Source organism: Girardinichthys multiradiatus, chromosome 15 (assembly GCF_021462225.1).
Source record: "Girardinichthys multiradiatus isolate DD_20200921_A chromosome 15, DD_fGirMul_XY1, whole genome shotgun sequence".
NCBI classification, from domain to species: domain Eukaryota; kingdom Metazoa; phylum Chordata; class Actinopteri; order Cyprinodontiformes; family Goodeidae; genus Girardinichthys; species Girardinichthys multiradiatus.
The window spans coordinates 40775479-40795462 of record NC_061808.1 but is presented as its reverse complement, the minus strand read 5'-3'; the positions used below and the strand labels follow the sequence as shown (position 1 = coordinate 40795462).

General features: G+C 42.4%; 1 protein-coding gene across 1 annotated transcript in view; it reads right to left on the bottom strand.

Moving 5' to 3' along the window:
* Window positions 1–399: 399 nt before the first annotated feature.
* Window positions 400–19984, bottom strand: part of cgrrf1 (cell growth regulator with ring finger domain 1) — a 72271-nt gene continuing 52686 nt past the window's right edge. The window contains exons 6-7 of the mRNA XM_047388147.1: window positions 1797–1867; window positions 400–1177 (exon numbers count right to left, since the gene is read on the bottom strand). Coding sequence (XP_047244103.1) covers window positions 1799–1867 — 69 coding nt within the window. The 3' untranslated portion in view covers window positions 400–1177; window positions 1797–1798. The remainder of the gene's footprint in view (window positions 1178–1796; window positions 1868–19984) is intronic.

Genomic DNA, 19984 nt, shown 5'->3' with positions numbered 1-19984 from the left:
GTTAGGACTTTGATAAATGTCCCATGCCTTGAGTTCTGGAGCATGTTTAGGGGGCAGGCCTAGGCTACAAACTTGACATACTCTGCAAGACATTCAAACAACTGCAACTTTCACATACAAAGGCTGATTGAGACCAAACTGTGTATATTTGACCACTTTGGGTGCCTGACAGTCATATGTGGTCAAATGCTGACATCATCAAAGCCATGCCCCCTGAGAACAGTAAGTCACTTCTTTGCTTGGAAAGGTCCCTCTCTGACTCTTGACCCAATAGACTTGAAAATGTAAGAAAGAGGGTAATTTTGAACAGCTTTACTGCACTTTATATTTATGTCATTGCAGTGTTTTAATAAAAAATCATTTTTGGCAAGACCGGAGTCAGATATAGTCACACATATATTTAACCATCTCTATAACTTTTTATTGCAAACAAACACATGTATATTAGGGCTGCACGATATTACAAAATCTTGCGATAGCAATAATATTTGTAAATATTGCTATGACAATAAATGACCCTTCCTAATCTATATTTCCTACTCTACATGACCTTTAGCATTTTTGGCAATGTCATTTGTGGCTGGTATGAGCTTTTGCCACCGTGAGACTCTGTCCTACTGGTTAAATATTGAATTATTATGTAGGACAAGAAAGTCCTTTACAATCTATAAAACGGAAAACACATTTGAAAACTATTTCAATGTGGCACATTAATAAAACATTCAAAACAATGCATCCTCATCACATGTAAGATCATATTTCCCTAATCCTGCCATGCCTTTGGTCATTACAGGTAAAGGAGCTCTTGGGAGGATCTGATCCATGGTCCAATTGTTATCCCTAAAGCACTTGGCTCTGTAGACTGCCATGTCCTTTACGTAGGTCTTCACCTGGCTGAGGGGCTGAGAAATGTTTCGCAACCATTAAGCTGTGATGCACATTCATCTTAAATGTTACATTATGTAAAAACGAACACAACAATGTTGTCACACACTAAAATATGTTTTGCTTCATCAAATAATTTTTAAGCGCTCCTGCAAGAGCACCATTGAGGCGGTGTGTGTGCCATGCTCCACGACCTGCTGATTGATCTCAGCCTCTTCTTGATAATATGCAGCCTTTCCTCCAGGAATCCAGTGGCTGGCCTATGGTACCATCCTGGAATGTACCATATATCCTGCCAAGAAATCAAAATCTTTGATAAATAGAAATGAGGCATGTCTTGATTTTGACAGCATGGGCTGTGAAAACACTGATCCAAACCCAGTTGGACCAGGGTTTGACTGTACGTCTGTCCTCAGAAGTAGACAAACTATTGTTTATGCTGCTTGGTACATAACACTGGGCATCAAACAGCAGAGAAGCGTTTCTGCGAAGACTGAGCTGTATTGTGTCTGTTAACTGGCTGTTTTAGCCTTCTTCAAGTTTAATTTATGCTTCTCCATATTATATTGCCAAAAAATAAATAAAGAAACCCCCCACACACCTACAAGTGCCTTGGATTCCATGTTTTAAGAACCTGTGGAAACTATGAACAAGGATCAAATGAGCTTAAAATATAATTGGAATCGGTTTGATAATCATGACACACCAAATAAATATTTTAATGACCTTATAATAACACTCAAGCTGCCACTGCTTGATGAGTCTTTTAAGCTGGGGAAAAATGTTTTTTTTTTTTTTTAGATTAATATGAAGTGGTCAGAAGGCTAGAAGCAGAGGTGAATAAAAAGGAATGCAGTCAACTCCCAAATTATCACTAAATGCTGTGGATGGGGGAAAAATATAGTTCTTACCTTTAAATATTTGGACATGGTCTGTAAGCTGCCACTCTGTCAAAGTGCTGATGACAAAGCTGTCCATTGATCTGAAAAAAAAAAAACAACTAAAAATATGCACACACATAAGGCAAACGTACAAACACACACACATAGGGGAGGAGAAAATGGTGCGAGTTGAAGGAAGAAAATTTAGGGCTGCTAAAAAAAATTTGACCCGTTACCTTTGTTTTTCTGCAGTTTAGAAAGTAGTTGTTGTTTGCAAAGAGCTACATGAAAAAGCAAAGCTAGGACGGTTTCTCCCAAGCTCCAGACACACTGACTTAAAGTGGACTTGGTGTCAATGCAGAATAGTCTTAATGGGATCTAAGATGCATCATATTATGTTCCCACCCAAACCAGCTAGCAAACAGACTAGCTGGCAAATTAGCCTCCTGGTCAGCAAACCAGCTAGATAGCTGGTGTTATGCATTGGTAACGGGATGATGTAGGACGTAGGGGCAGAGGAGAAGAGATAAGAAGAATAGCAACAGGGGCTAGTTGCACAGTGTATTCAATAAAAGTGTTGATTCAATTCAAACTGTCATGTCTGATTAAATACCTGTGAGGCAGACACACAACAGCTGGGAAACTTAAAATAAACACGACCATACGCCCAACTAGTTTCATTAGATAATTCGGTAAATTGGCAAATGACAAAACAGAAAAGCTGTATCGGTGTGTGCTTCATCCTCCGGCACCTGGACTCCACAGGAACCTACGCCAGGATCCTGTTTGTGGATTTCAGCTCTGCCTTCAACACCATCGTCCCAGTTCTGCTACAGGAGAAGCTCTCCCAGCTGAGTGTGCCCGACTCCACCTGCAGGTGGATCACTGACTTCCTGTCTGACAGGAAGCAGCGCGTGAGGCTGGGGAAGCACGTCTCTGACTCCCTGACCATCAGCACCGGTTCCCCCCAAGGCTGTGTTCTCTCTCCTCTGCTCTTCTCCCTGTACACCAACAGCTGCACCTCCAGTCACCAGTCTGTCGAGCTTCTGAAGTTTGCGGACGACACCACCCTGATCGGACTCATCTCTGATGGTGACGAGTCCGCGTACAGATGGGAGGTGGACCATCTGTTGGACTGGTGCAGCCAGAACAACCTTGAGCTCAACGCTCTAAAGACAGTGGAGATGGTTGTGGACTTCAGGCAGAACCCAGCCCCACCTGCCCCCGTCACCCTCTGTGACTCCACAATTGACACTGTGGAATCTTTCCGCTTCCTGGGAACCTCAAGTGGGAGCCAAACATCGGTTAAACGTTGGTTTCAATGGTGCAAGGAGCGCAAATCTTGGGCTGTGGACAATGTGAAACATGTATTGTTCTCTGATGAGTCCACCTTTACTGTTTTCCCCACATCCGGGAGAGTTACGGTGTGGAGAAGTCCCAAAGAAGCGTACCACCCAGACTGTTGCATGCCCAGAGTGAAGCATGGGGGTGGATCAGTGATGGTTTGGGCTGCCATATCATGGCATTCCCTTGGCCCAATACTTGTGCTAGATGGGCGCGTCACTGCCAAGGACTACCGAACCATTCTTGAGGACCATGTGCATCCAATGGTTCAAACATTGTATCCTGAAGGTGGTGCCGTGTATCAGGATGACAATGCACCAATACACACAGCAAGACTGGTGAAAGATTGGTTTGATGAACATGAAAGTGAAGTTGAACATCTCCCATGGCCTGCACAGTCACCAGATCTAAATATTAATGAGCCACTTTGTGGTGTTTTGGAGAAGCGAGTCAGGAAACGTTTTCCTCCACCAGTATCACGTAGTGACCTGGCCACTATCCTGCAAGAAGAATGGCTTAAAATCCCTCTGACCAATGTCAAGGCTAAGTATGGACAGAGTCAGCAGAGGGGCGATGTACCTCCGATGTACCTGAAAATAGTAAATTTCCTGCAATAGTTGTTTTGTTATATATTTTTTCTGAAGTTTATACTCAGGTACTTACTTAGAATCGAGTTTTATTTTGTCATTGTTAATATTATTTTTGCTATTGTATATAATCTTTATATTTATCCCATAAAGGAAAATTGGTCTGGGCCAGATGTGGCCCATATTCCTTGTAGGTACCAGATCTCAGGTAGTCAGATCCATAGAGATATATAAAGAGTAGACACCTCAAGGGCCGCTATTGCCTATTGGCGCTGATGTGCTGTGGGGCGGCCATCTTGGAAAGGTCTCCAGCTCCACTCAGTGTAATCTTTTGCAGGCGGTATCAGCGCCAAGGGTAAGGTGGCTTTGAGGGAGGCTGAGGGGGCGGCACGCCCCCGGGAAGGTGGGACTTGGTGGGACTTGGGGGATCCTCTATCACTTCAAATATTGGCGATATTTGTGAACATGTAGACCGCTGTGCCAGTTTTACTAAATGTTATAGCTACTGATACAGGCTCTGAGTTAAAATAGTTAAAGTGGGTGTCAAAATGATGTGGTCGCTATGCATGGTGCTGAACAGCTATGATTTTTTAACTATTTAGGTATAAAGGGCCCAGTCATTTGTCCCGCCCCTGGCCCAGCTCTGATTTGTTCCGCTAGCGATAAGCACGTTTTTTTGGCTGCAAACCTTATACATTTATCTGTTATAGCTACATGTATGACACATGATTCAGCGTATTTCAGAATTCTTAGTGGGGTTACCAGTAATAGAATATTCTGATGAGTTGATAAGTAAGTATAAGTATTTTGCAAAACATATTTATTAATATCTATTTATAGATAACTATATCTATATATACATATATAGAATACAAATATAGAAAAGCATAAATGATCTACAGTGCCTTGCGAAAGTATTCGCCCCCTTGAACTGGTCAACCTCTTGCCACATTTCAGGCTTCAAACATAAAGATATAAATTTCAAATTTTTTGTGAAGAATCAACAACAAGTGGGACACAATCGTGAAGTGGAATGAAATTTATTGGATGTGTCAAACTTTTTTAACAAATAAAAAACTGAAAAGTGGGGCGTCCAATATTATTCTGCCCCCTTGCATTAATACTTTGTAGCGCCACCCTTTGCTGCAATTACAGCTGCAGGTTGCTTGGGGTATGTCTCTATCAGTTTTGCACATCGAGAGACTGAAATTCTTGCCCATTCTTCCTTGCAAAACAGCTCGAGCTCAGTGAGGTTGGATGAGGTTGCTTTTCTTTCTGCTCTCGGTGGAGGAGGACGCTTTTTCTCTGTCTCCCGCACCTACTCCCATATCTGCCCTGCTTCAGCTCTGTGTCTTGTCTTCTTTTTGGAGCCTCTTCTTGCATATCTTCCAAATTCTTAGTTATGGATCTGGTCAGCTGGTCTCTCAATGGAATTGATCATATTTTCTCGAGGAGAACACAGGTTGAAGGAGAGCCCAACTTGTCCGGATGGGACATTTTTCTCCGGATACACGATGGACTCCTGGCAGAAGTGGAGGATTGTGTGTTTGTCAATAATGTCAGTCAAGGATGTGGAAGATGTGTATATAATTGGATGTTTGATATCAGGATTTCTGCTTTTTGGAGTCAGCGGTTACCTGGCATATCGAGAAATTCGGAGAGTGTCAGCAGCTGTTCTGGCCATTGTGAGGCTGCCTGGCATGTGTGATGGGATCTTCAGGGCGATCAGCACTCAGACTGAGATGTTACGTGAGCTGAATTGCAGACTGGATGTGATCCTTACACAGGATCGCAGGCAGGTTGCGGTTCCTGGACTCAGGGGTGAAATGGATTAAATCTTGGAGAAAGTTGTTCGCTCGGATCTGGCAGAAAGACCAGGAATTTGGCTGTTTGGATTCGCCTTTGAGAAGCACCAGCGAGACTCTCAAGGCTGACGGAAAATTAAGAGTCAGCCTAACCCAAATAACTATTGTTTTTCTGAATCTGGCTCCCCTGCACGGCCTTGATGGCTGGTTATCTTCAACTTCTCCTGGAAGTTATGTAAACATGACGCTCTGCTCCCTCTGCCTCCTCCCTTCCCTGAGGACATTTGTGGACCTGCTCAGAACTTTGTGGCCGGTTGATGAACATTCCAACGTTCCATCAAGGACAATGACATCTGTGACAGTGCTTCATGGATTTACTTGCACACACTCACTTGCACACACACACATGCTCAAGATAAACATATGCACCCCCTCACACCACCTTCACTGTTCCCAGCATGATGTTGTTTTGTCAACTTGTTGCTTCTTTGTTCTGAGGTTTTTTACAATCTCAAACTGTATCCTGCTAAGGATAAAGTGTGAAATATGATTTTTTTCCCTCGACTTACCTAATGTGGCCTCTATTCTCATCTAGCAAGGGCAGCACCAGTGAGTGGGCAGCAAAGCCTCGGTGACCCGTCCCCCCCTTGTCTTGTGTCATGATGTATGTTTGGATGGGTTGTACTGGAATTCTAATTTCCCCTCGGGGATCAATAAAGTATCTTTGAATTGAATTGAATTTGAATTGAATTAAGAGCGTTCGTGAACAGTAGTCTTCAGCTCTTTCCACAGATTCTCGATTGGATTCCGGTCTGGACTTTGACTTGGCCATTCCAACACCTGGATACGTTTATTTGTGAACCATTTCATTGTAGATTTGGCTTTATATTTTGGATCATTGTCTTGTTGGAAGATAAATCTCCATCCCAGTCTCAGGTCTCTTGCAGACTCCAACAGGTTTTCTTCCAGAATGGTCCTGTATTTGGTCCCATCCATCTTCCCATCAATTTTGACTATCTTCCCTGTCCCTCCTGACGAAAAGCAGGCCCAAGCCATGAAGCTGCCACCACCATGTTTGACAGTGGGAATGGTGTGTTCAGGGTGATGAGCTGTGTTGCTTTTACAGCAAAGATATCGTTTTGCATTGTGGCCAAACAGTTCGATTTTGGTTTCATCTGACCAGAGCACCTTCTTCCACATGTTTGGTGTGTCTCCCAGGTGGCTTGTGGCAAACTTTAAACGAGACTTTTTATGAATATCTTTGAGAAATGGCTTTCTTCCTTCCACTCTTCCATAAAGGCCAGATTTGTGCAGTGTACGACTGATTGTTGTCCTATGGACAGACTCTCCCACCTCAGCTGTAGATCTCTGCAGTTCATCCAGAGTGATCATGGGCCTCTTGGCTGCATCTCTGATCAGTCTTCTCCTTGTTCGAGATGAAAGTTTAGAGGGACGGCCGGGTCTTGGTAGATTTGCAGTGGTCTGATACTTCTTCCATTTCAATATGATTGCTTGCAAGGTGCTCCTTGGGATGTTTAAAACTTGGGAAATCTTTTTGTATCCAAATCCGGCTTTAAACTTCTCCACAACAGTATGTCGGACCTGCCTGGTGTGTTCCTTGGTCTTCATGATGCTCTCTGCGCTTTGAACAGAACCCTGAGACTATCACAGAGCAGGTGCATTTATACAGAGACTTGATTACACACAGGTGGATTCTATTTATCATCATCAGTCATTTGGGACAACATTGGATCATTCAGAAATCCTCACTGAACGTCTGGAGTGAGTTTGCTGCACTGAAAGTAAAGGGGCCGAATAATATTGCACGCCACATTTTCAGTTTTTTATTTGTTAAAAAAGTTTGACACATCCAATAAATTTCATTCCACTTCACAACTGTGTCCCACTTGTTGTTGATTCTTCACAAAAAACTTGAATTTGATATCTTTATGTTTGAAGCCTGAAATGTGGCAAAAGGTTGACAAGTTCAAGGGGACAGAATACTTTCGCAAGGCACTGTATATATACATCTACATATAGATATATATATATATATTTTATATATATAAGTATTTTGGAAAACATCCATCCATTGTCTTCCGCTTATCCGGGGTCGGGTCACGGGGGCAGCAGCCTAAGCAGAGAGACCCAGACTTCCCTCTCCCCAGCCACTTGGGCCAGGGTTTCCTTGTACCTATAGCCCCAAACAAAACCGTTGACAGTTACCTGGAAAGAGCAAGTATGGCAAACGAGAGAATTGAATACTGGTGGCATTTTCTTCACAGTCAGGGTCTGGATGTCTGGTTGTCCTTTTCTGTACGCAGTAAAGTGATCTGACCAGTGACGACATGTTTAGCCGCATGCTGTCATTCAACCGCTGGCTGTCTAGATGGTGTCCAGAAAACAATATGGGTTACATTGATAATTGGTGAACATTTGGGGAAAACCTGGTCTGATCCGGAGAGACGGCATCCATCCCACTTTGGATGGAGCAGCTCTTCTTTCTAGGAATCTGGCCGAATGTATTAGTTCTCCAGAACTCTGACAACCCAGGGTTCAGACCAGGAAGCAGGGTCATAGTTTAACACTCCTCTCTGCAGCTTCTGTACTGCTACCCACCCATTACCCTATTAAGACAGTGTCTCGTCCACGGCCAAAATTGAATAGATTAAAAAATAACGTAAAACGAGGAAATCAGAAAAATCACGTACTCATACTTGTCCGCTTCATCCGGGACCGGATCACGGGGGCAGCAGACTCAGCAGAGGGACCCAGACGTCCCTCTCCCCAGACACCTCCTCCAGCTCCTCCGGGGGGAGCCCAAGGCCAGCCGAGAGACATAGTCCTTCCAGCGTGTCCTGGGCCGTTCCCTGGGCCTCCTCCCGGTGGGACATGCCTGGAACACCTCCCGAGGAAGGCATCCGGGAGGCATTCTAACCAGATGCACGAGCCACCTCAGCTGGCTCCTCTCGACGTGGAGGAGCAGCGGCTCTACTCCGAGCCCCTCCCAGATGGCCGAGCTCCTCATCCTATCTCTAAGGGAGTGCCCGTCCACCCTACGGAGGAAGCTCCTTTCAGCCGCTTGTATCCGGGATCTTGTTCTTTCGGTCATGACCCAAAGTTCATGGCCATAGGTGAAGGTAGGAACGTAGACCGACCAGTAAATCGAGAGCTTCGCTTTTCCACTCAGCTCTCTCTCAATACTGCGGCAGCTGCACCGATCCGTCTGTCGATCTCCCGCTCCATTCTTCCCTCACTCGTGAACAAGACCCCGAGATACTTTAACTCCTCCACTTGAGGCAGGAACTCCCCTCCAACCTGAAGAGGACAGCCACCCTTTTCCGGTTGAGAACCATGGCCTTGGAGTTGGAGGAGCTGATCTTCATCCCAGCCGCTTCACACTCGGCTGCAAACCAACCCAGCGCATGCTGTAGGTCTTGGCTAGAGGGGGCCAGCAGGACCACGTCATCTGCAAAAAGAAGAGACAAAATCCACTGGTCCCCAAACCAGACCCCCTCCGGCCCGTGGCTGCGTCTAGAAATCCTGTCCATAAAAGTTATGAACAGGACCGGTGACAAAGGGCAGCCCTGCTGGAGTCCAACATGCACCAGGAACAGGTCCGACTTAGTGCCGTCAATGCGGACCAAACTCCTGCTCTGCTTGTACAGAGACTGGATGGCCCCTAATAAAAGGGCCCCCGATTCCATACTCCTGGAGCACCCCCCACAGAGCACCACAAGGGACACAGTCGAATGCCTTCTCCAGGTCCACAACATCCAGAGACTTGGGCGGATCTCATCCACCCATGAAGCCCTGCCACCATAAAGCTTTTTAACCACCTTGGTGACTTCCGCCTGGGTGATGAAAAAGTCCAACCCCGAGTCCCCAGCCTCTGTTTCCACCAAAGAATGCGTGATGACAGGATTGAGGAGATCCTCGAAGTACTCCTTCCACCGCCCGATAATGTCCCCAGCCGAGGTCAGCAGCCTCCCACCCCCACTGTAAACAGTGTTGGCGAAGCACTGCTTCGCCCTCCTGAGGCGCCAGACGGTTTGCCAGAATCGCTTCGAGGCCAACCGGTAGTCCTTCTCCATGGCTTCACCGAACTCCTACCAGGCCCGAGTTTTTGCCTCTGCCACAGCCCGGGCCGCGGCACGTTTCGCCTCACGGTACCCCTCAGCTGCCTCAGGAGTTCCACAAGCCAACCACAGCCAATAGGACTCCTTCTTTAGTTTGACAGCGTCCCTTACTGTCTGTGTCCACCGCTGGGTTCGGGGATTGCCGCCGCGACAGGCACTGCAGACCTTACGGCCGCAGCTATGGGCAGCAGCCTCGAGAACATGATCCACTCGGACTCTACGTCTTCAACATCCCCTGGAATCTGGTCAAAGCTCTCGCGGAGGTGGGAGTTGAATACATCCCTAGCCGAAGGCTCTGCCAGATGTTCCCACCGGCCCCTTACTCTGCGCGCTTGGGGCTGCCAAGTCTGTCCGGCTTTCTCCTCTTCCAGCGGATCCAACTCACCACCAGGTGGTGATCAGTGGACTGCTAAGCCCCTCTCTTCGTCCGAGTGTCCAAAACATGCGGCCGAAGGTCTGATGGTACGACAACAAAGTCGATCATTAACCTCCTGCCTAGGGTGTCCTGGTGCCAAGTGCACTGATGGACACCTTTATGTTTGAACACGGTGTTCATTATGGACAATCCGTGACAAGCAGAGAAGTCCAATAATGAAACACCACTCCGATTCAGATCAGGGAGGCCATTCCTCCCAATCATGCCTCTCCAAGTGTCACTGTCATTTCCCACGTGGGTGTTGAAGTCCCCCAGCAGAATAATTGAGTTCCCGGGAGGGGCACTCAAACCTCTCCACCACGTTAAGGTGGCGGTTCCAGGAGGAGGAACATAATTGTTCTCTGAAAAATCTATGAACATCAGAATCAGAATCAGCTTTATTGCCAAGTTCGTACATACAAACAAGGAATTTACCTCCGGTACACTTTGCTCTTTTGTTCTGTTTTTGCATTACAGAATATACAAATTTACAATGTACAATATACACATATCTAATAAAAAAGGTGCATTTGCAACATCTGTATGCTGTTGTTCTGTACTCTATTGAATGTTCATCAGAGAAACAGCCTGGGGGAAGAAACTGTCTTTGTGGCGGCTGGTTTTAGTAAACAGTGCTCTGTAGCGCCACCTGAAGGTAAAACTCTAAACAGTTTATGTGCAGGGTGTGTGGGGTCTGCAGAGATTTTAGCAACTCTTTTCTTGACCCTAGACCTGTATAAGTCCTGGATGGAACATGTGAACAACATTGTTTTTTTTTTTTTAAATCAAGGGTAAAATTCTGCCCTGTAATCCTAATTGTTTTAAGTAAAGTAAATGTTAAACCTAACATTGTCTTGCTTAATTAATTTTATTCAGGAATGTAAAACATGTCACTTTATGGCAAAATGCACTTTTCTTTTCCTCAAATGTACTCAGAGATCCTGAGGTCATTTTTAACAACGCAACTATTATAATTAGTTGCATAAAACATATGAAATTCGATCAAGCAAAATAGGGCTAATTGTTAGAAGACCATCTAAAGTAAACTTTCACAGATGCTGCATCAGCTTGTCTATCTTGGAGAACAGGATCTCACCAACAAAAACTTCGAAATATTTTTCCTAAATCAAAAAAGTGTGATAACCTTTGATTGAACTTTCACCCTAAAATCAAATACACATTTTATTTTATAGTTTTTTGTACTGTGCATTGTTGATAGTTTTGGTGTGAGTTACCTGGTTTTAAAGGTATTGACAGTAAAAGATGACAACAGTCCTATGAACATTTGTAATTTCTGTCAGCTGGCATGTAAAAGCATCCATGTGTTTCATGGATTCCTCAACACAAGACAAATAACATCTGGTGGTGTTACATGTTGCAAAATTTTGCAGCTAATATTTCCAAAACTGTGCAACTCACACCGAAACAATCTTGAGCAATTAACAGCACTGTAAGTGTTGGGACCCCAGCCATGGGTTACAAAAAGAAAGGCCAGTAAGAACTTTTCTGGAACTTTCAAAATAAATCGCATTAACCTACTTCCAGCACAGCCAAAAACGGGGGTAACAGCGGACTTCCCGTGACGTCACTGTCCGAATAAAAACCCTGCTTTTTCAACAAACTGACCTCTTCCACGCAGATCCCCAGAGGAACTGGACGGAGGGACACAGCGCGCTAATGTCTCTTTGGTGGCAAACAGAAATAACTCTTCAAACTGGATCCAAGAGTGTCATACGATCACACGATCATATGCACTAAGTTAAGTAGGAATGAATTGCTGTTTGTGTATCCAGTATTCATTCATGAATTAACGTACAAGGGTTGCTTGACTTTTCTCTCCGAGGTCTACAGAAGCAAACTGTGTTCCAGAGAGTTCCCAGCAGAGACCCTGTCTCTACAACGCCGAGAGGAGCAGTTTTTCCCAGTCTGAAGGAAGGACAACGGGACCGCATTTCCATGGTTACAGCGGTAACGTGCAGTTCAGCCGGCCCGGCAGAACGAGCCACCACAGAGAAGTAGTTTAGAATGAAATAAGCTAAACATTTTTGTTTTATGACGTTTGGTTTTGTTTGTGTTGAAAGCTCAGCACATGTGCTCAGTTTGTGTTCTGTGTTTGTGTTTTTTTTTAAAGTTAAGACAAACTTTATTTAACGAGTGATTTTAAACACAGAAGATCGGCCATAACGCGCCGTCCATTCTTATGCATTTTAACCCCTTTTATTAGTGGTATTTTAGAGGTATGTATTTGATTCTGATGATAAGCTACAAGCTTCTTTTGTTAGCGCCAACCGCTAACAGCTAAGCACACATGCTTGCCTACTAAAGATCATTTACCCAAAAAGGTTGTTAGTTTTCAATCTAGAAAATAATATTTCCTTAAATATTATTTTACTAAACTTGATAACTAAGTAAACACCATTAAGCCCCATTTCTCCAGAAAGATTTAGTTCTTATTTAAAATATTTCCTTAATAGTATTTCTTTAAATATTATTTCAATAAATAAAGGCAGCTAATTAAATTCCATTGAGAATTGGTCATCCAGAAGGTTGGTTTTATTCAGCAAATCATTCATTAAAACATTATTTTATTAAAATGTTTTATCTGATCTTGCATTGTGAATGGTTATTTAAAGGTATACCAATTATTGCCTAAGTTGGTTCCAAGACTAACTTAACTTCACTTCCAGATTCTTCAAGTTAATCCTTGGTTCTCAAACATAAACATTTCATGGTAATGTTGCATCACTCTTTTGGTCATAATTTTCAATCATCTTTAATCAACTTGATTATATTGTACATAGCCCATTAATCTTCATTATTCTTTCATTCTGCTTGGTAGTTTAGTTGGATTGTTTTAGCATAGTAAAGAGTTTGTTGATTGAAATATGTTTGACTTTGAGTTGACTTATTTTTGTTAATAAATTCTTGTATTTTAAGAAATTGTGTGAATTCATTCTGTGTGTGTACAGAGTTTTGCTGTTCAATAATATCAGAGCTTGGCTCATCCCTTTCAATTTTGTCCTAATACCACCGCCTCATTGAGCTGGTATTCACAGGACAACCCTTAACAGACCGAAATATTATTTAATAACATATTAAAGTATTAATATTAAATAATATATGCATATTCATAACCACAACAGTAAGGCAAAGTGAGATGTATATAGTTGATTTTGGGGTGACCTGTCTATTATTAAACTAGAAAAAACGTGGTGTTGACCGATTTGAAATCCGTTGTCTTGTCAAAGCATCTTATGAAAAATAATGTAACGTACTATTTAACCTGCAGAGAATAAAATAATTTCTGGATGGCAGGAAGAAAAAAATATTTAAACAACAAATATACTTATTTCTCTCTCCTGCTATCTCTAAACCTTGCTTTTGGAAGAAACCTGATGTGCCACAGTGAGCTCCTTTGGCCTTTGATCTCATTTTATGTGCTCCAATTTTATCTTTAATGTTCTGCTGAAAAGTCTCTTTATCCATGCAGTGTTTACTTTGCTGACAGAATGACAGAACACCTATTCTATACCCATATGATGTTACATATTTTGCCATTTGTTCATCAGTCATGATTGATAGCACAGCTTTCTCCACCTCCAGACATAAAATGTGAGAATAAAACTTTAAAAACACAACATACAAATTTTATTAGTTAGGTTTTATATCAAGTGCAAACATTTGTTGTTTGAATGCTTCAGTAAAATACATGTGTCCTGATTGTAGCTTCAGAGGATATTTAAAATAGTTTTACTTTTGGAGTTTTCGGAGCAGCAGACCTCCGCAGAAAGGCTGGTCTGGCTGCTAAGCTAACCAGGCAGCTGGACTGGGACTTCCCCACTAACCGCTGCCTGATCTCGGCCCAGCACTCTGGGATTTCCCGCCAACTGTTATCTGTTTGTGGCGTCTAAGAGTGAATAAAAAGCGTTTAGTAGGTATGTGGTGAATAACAGCAAGTATCAGAAAACAAAACTGAATATTTTTTGCTGGAAATTAGTGATATCTTAAGTTATTGTAGGCATTAATTATGAACTATTTTGCCACAGTTCTGTAACACAAATGTTATAAGGCAGTGCTGATGATCAGAGGGCTCTACATTTTTCATGTACATATGATTGTCTTTTCATGTAAACCTAACTTAGTGGAGTATTACCTTGTATGTATTTCTCTGATATATATTTATTTATCTAATATTTAGGATTTTCCGTAGTTTATACAGACCGCTCTGCAGGAGGAGAGACCACAGTTCCAGGTTTGGATGCTGTTTTCCAGAAGCTCTGACCCTGTTCATGTCCTGCCATCGTCTGCTTTACATAAATATTTGCTTATGATTAGATAGTCAATACTGATATTCACTTTTTTATTCTAATAAAAAGCTATCTTATTTTTTTTACAAAAAACATTTCTGTAGTTATCATAGTTTAGCTGATGATAATAAAAGAAAAATAAGTATGATAGACAGTGTTTAGTAGTTATTGTAAATGAATCATGTAGGTATAAAGCAACAACTATGGCCTGGATGCAGGTTGGTCAAAAAATTATTTTAAAATAATGATTTAAACTTTTCCTGTTTATGGATCCAGTAAAACGTAAGAAATAATGGAAAGATTTAGCCAACCGTATAACTCTAAAGCTGCTCATCATCTATTATTTATCAGTTGAAACAAAAAGAATATCTTTTAGTTAATAGTCTTTTAAACAGAGTAAATGAGTAATGCTGAATGGAATGTGTATTGAATCAGAATCAGAATCGGAATCAGAAAAGCTTTATTGCCAAGTACGTTTTTGGACATACAAGGAATTTGTTTTGGCGTAGTCGGTGCAATACAATACAAAGTTTTGTGCAGTTTTCTTCACAACTTCCTCATACGTCATTAGGCTGATTTCAATAAATGGTCTGTGGCAATGGAAAAAGAACGGACGAGATTCCCTGGGAATCTTATTACCCGAGCAAATCCTGGGACTTTAAATCCTGGGGCTTTCAAGGGAAAAGGGGCTCTTGAAATCTGAATGCAGTAATTTCCAATGACGACACATTAACTTTCTTTCTTTAATCTGAATGGTTTCTATTCTTCTCGAACTGCCAAAATGATAGATTCTCAACTACTAAAGGATTTAAAAAATCTTTAAATGTTGTGACTGCCCCCTGCTAGTGCAATGTGGTCTGTTAATTGTCTTTTCATTAAGGTCCTGGAATGGGAGGCACCTAAGGCCATGTGGGGACACGGGTTTACCTGGACCATATATAAAGGGCTCTTGTTCTACACATGGAAGCGTGTGCGCAGACAGTTTGAGACATGCAAACGATGTAGGACACGTGCAGCTGTGAGGTTGTGTGTGTGAGCTGATCTGATGCTTGAAGGAGACCTGTGCCTGACAGAGGGCCAGACGGAGTCACGCACACGTCAGTGCAGTGGTTCCTGGGTCTATGCCAGAGTGCCAGGCCGCTGCCTTCCTTACATTTACTTTTCCGTCCCATAGAAAGTACTCCTGGATCAGTGCTTCTTTGTTCTTTTTGTGTCTCTGCTCTGTTCTCTCTAACCCCCAGTGGGTCGTGGCAGATGGCCGCTCACACTGAGCCTGGTTCTGCTGGAGGTTTCTTCCTGTTAAAAGGGAGTTTTTCCTCTCCACTGTTGCTACATGCATGTTCAGTATGAGGGATTGCTGCAAAGTCAACACCAGTGACTGTCCACTGTCTCTACATGCTCATCCAGGAGGAGGGAATGCTGCAAGTCACTGACTGGATGCAATCTGCTGGGTTTCCTTAGACAGAAAAACGTTTTATCCAATTTGAATAAATAACTGAATCTGACTGCACTGTTCAATGGTTAGGATTAATTGGAATGTATGTACCTGACTTTTGTGAATTGCCTTGAGACGACGTGTTGTGAATTGGCGCTATATAAAAAAAAAAAAAAAAAAAAAAAAAGAAAATCCATGAGATTACTTCTCACTGGTTTTGTGCTTAATAACCCCACCGCCGAGCCACGTAAAGAGCTAGGAATTAGGTACACAGGTGAGGTGTGCCAGGCACGTAAAGTATAGTGGGGACATGGTTGTTTTCAACCTGTTGCTGTGCACTTTTCTCAATTTATTTTCACTTTACAGTGTGTTTGATGTGTAGCCTTGTTTATACTCGGATGTGCGTAAGATGGAGTTGCAGTTGAAGATGTGTCTTTTGGAGCTGCAGGATAAAGAGCTACAGTATGGGGTAAGAACGCTGTCAAAAACAACGTGTATGTAAAGACGGAAATGTGTGCATATTAGTCAATAGTTGTGCATAAGTAAAATCCAAAAGAGGTATTGTATATTTTCTCTATAAGAATACAAAATAAAATGATACAGCTTCAAGAAATTACAAAGACAAAGTTCAAGTTTACAGTAGTGGTTTATTCTTTATGAATACAATATGCTATAACAACAGCATATATTAACGACATTAAGACATATATAAACTTTTTAACATTATCTGGCTTTGTACCGTAGTTCCTTGATCCGTTTATTTGGCGCTAGTGCTGCTGCTTCTTCTTCTCTTCTTCTGCTGGCGGTTCGCAACAAATTCAGAAATTCATACTGACACCTACTGTACATCATTGTATAACTCCACCCACTACAGGTCCTTCTCAAAATATTAGCATATTGTGATAAAGTTCATTATTTTCCATAATGTCATGATGAAAATTTAACATTCATATATTTTAGATTCATTGCACACTAACTGAAATATTTCAGGTCTTTTATTGTCTTAATACGGATGATTTTGGCATACAGCTCATGAAAACCCAAAATTCCTATCTCACAAAATTAGCATATTTCATCCGACCAATAAAAGAAAAGTGTTTTTAATACAAAAAACGTCAACCTTCAAATAATCATGTACAGTTATGCACTCAATACTTGGTCGGGAATTCTTTTGCAGAAATGACTGCTTCAATGCGGCGTGGCATGGAGGCAATCAGCCTGTGGCACTGCTGAGGTCTTATGGAGGCCCGGGATGCTTCGATAGCAGCCTTTAGCTCATCCAGAGTGTTGGGTCTTGAGTCTCTCAACGTTCTCTTCACAATATCCCACAGATTCTCTATGGGGTTCAGGTCAGGAGAGTTGGCAGGCCAATTGAGCACAGTGATACCATGGTCAGTAAACCATTTACCAGTGGTTTTGGCACTGTGAGCAGGTGCCAGGTCGTGCTGAAAAATGAAATCTTCATCTCCATAAAGCTTTTCAGCAGATGGAAGCATGAAGTGCTCCAAAATCTCCTGATAGCTAGCTGCATTGACCCTGCCCTTGATAAAACACAGTGGACCAACACCAGCAGCTGACACGGCACCCCAGACCATCACTGACTGTGGGTACTTGACACTGGACTTCTGGCATTTTGGCATTTCCTTCTCCCCAGTCTTCCTCCAGACTCTGGCACCTTGATTTCCGAATGACATGCAGAATTTGCTTTCATCCGAAAAAAGTACTTTGGACCACTGGGCAACAGTCCAGTGCTGCTTCTCTGTAGCCCAGGTCAGGCGCTTTCTGCCGCTGTTTCTGGTTCAAAAGTGGCTTGACCTGGGGAATGCGGCACCTGTAGCCCATTTCCTGCACACGCCTGTGCACGGTGGCTCTGGATGTTTCTACTCCAGACTCAGTCCACTGCTTCCGCAGGTCCCCCAAGGTCTGGAATCGGCCCTTCTCCACAATCTTCCTCAGGGTCCGGTCACCTCTTCTCGTTGTGCAGCGTTTTCTGCCACACTTTTTCCTTCCCACAGACTTCCCACTGAGGTGCCTTGATACAGCACTCTGGGAACAGCCTATTCGTTCAGAAATTTCTTTCTGTGTCTTACCCTCTTGCTTGAGGGTGTCAATAGTGGCCTTCTGGACAGCAGTCAGGTCGGCAGTCTTACCCATGATTGGGGTTTTGAGTGATGAACCAGGCTGGGAGTTTTAAAGGCCTCAGGAATCTTTTGCAGGTGTTTAGAGTTAACTCGTTGATTCAGATGATTAGGTTCATAGCTCGTTTAGAGACCCTTTTAATGATATGCTAATTTTGTGAGATAGGAATTTTGGGTTTTCATGAGCTGTATGCCAAAATCATCCGTATTAAGACAATAAAAGACCTGAAATATTTCAGTTAGTGTGCAATGAATCTAAAATATATGAATGTTAAATTTTCATCATGACATTATGGAAAATAATGAACTTTATCACAATATGCTAATATTTTGAGAAGGACCTGTATATTCTGAGCCTGAGATCACGTGACACCAAGTCGCTGATGTAAATTTGTATTCTCAAAGAAAAGAAATCGTATTCACAAACTGTTATAGCATATTGTATTCATAAAGAATAAACCACAACTGTAAACTTGAACTTTGTGTCTGTAATTTCTTGAAGCTGTATCATTTTATTTTGTATTCTTATAGAGAAAATATACAATACCTCTTTTGGATTTTACTTATGCAAAACTATTGACTAATATGCACGCATTTCCGTCTTTACATACATATTTTTTTGACAGCGTTCTTACCCCATACTGTAGCACCAATTTCAGTTGCGTAAATTATAATTTTAGGCAGCTGGTAGACGTGAATTGGTGCCTATTTTTCCAGGTCAGAATAGCAGTCCTGTTTCGGCAGTGTTTGACATAAATAAATGCATTTGATTGATGCCACCGTTTACACAGTCAGACATGGATAAGTCTTTTGTTTTGTTTGAATGTGTGCCGACAACACTGAGCTGGCCTAGGGATGTTTGGCTGATATTTTTGCAGTGTGTATTTACCAGTAAGGCACAGGAAGCCTATGCTTCGCTGTCTCCCGGTGGCAGTGAAAAAAGCTTATGAGCCAATGCCTGAGGCGTATTGACAGAATATTTGTTGTTATAAAAAAGCAGGAAATCAAAGTAATGCAGAGTTTAGCCAGGCTAAAATTGCATTGTTTGACCGGTGGGGCGTTGCAAAAAATGTTGAGAACTTTGATCACTTTCGTTAACTGCTTTTGTTAGAGGAGTTTAAGGATTGCTTACCAGAAAAGATCACGACATACATTATTGTGCACAAAAATGACTGGGTTGGAGGCGTCACTGGGCCAAATGACACGTGACAATTTAAAGGTTTGGCTGTACGTGATTGTTGATTGGGTTTGTCACTATTGTCATAAGCATGGACACATGACTGTCATCTGCTTAAGGTAGAGGCAAGGAAGTTTCAGGCTGTTCCAAAAGGAGTCGGTTTGGCTGCGCCAGTGCTAACGCTGGGTCTTCTGAAGCGGGTGTTTCATTTCTGCCTTTCATTTGTGAGGGGTATGTGTCATTGGTGAGCAGTGACAAAAAGGTTGGAGTCAAGATTTTGAAAGACACTGGGGCGTTTGACTCCTTTATTCAAATAGACGTGTTACCGTTGTCAGGTGAGTCAGTTGCTCCTGCATTACTGATCCTTTGATGCAAGATTGATTTAAATGTAAATACACTAGGGCTGGCATTTTTAGATGTCTGGGATTTAACGACTGAATGAACTAACTTTGAGATAAGCAGTATTCTGCTAAACTTAACTGGTACAGTAGTGTGAAAAAGTGTTTGCCCCCTTCCTGATTTCTTATTCTTTCGCATGTTTGTCACACTAGTGTTTCAGATCACAAATATGTAAATATTAGTCCAAAGCAACAAACAAACAAACACAAAATGCAGTTTTTAAATTAAAGTTTTTATTAATAAATGAGAAAAACAATCTAAACCTACATGGCCCTGTGTGAAAAGTGATTTCCCCCTAAACCTAATAACTGGTTTAGCCACCCATAGCAGCAACAACTGCACTCAAACATTTGTGATAACTTGCAATGAGTCTTTTACAATGCTGTGGAGGAATTTTGGCCTACTTATCTTTGCAGAACGGCTGTAATTAGGCCACATTGGAGGGTTTTCAAGTATGAACAGCCTCTATAAG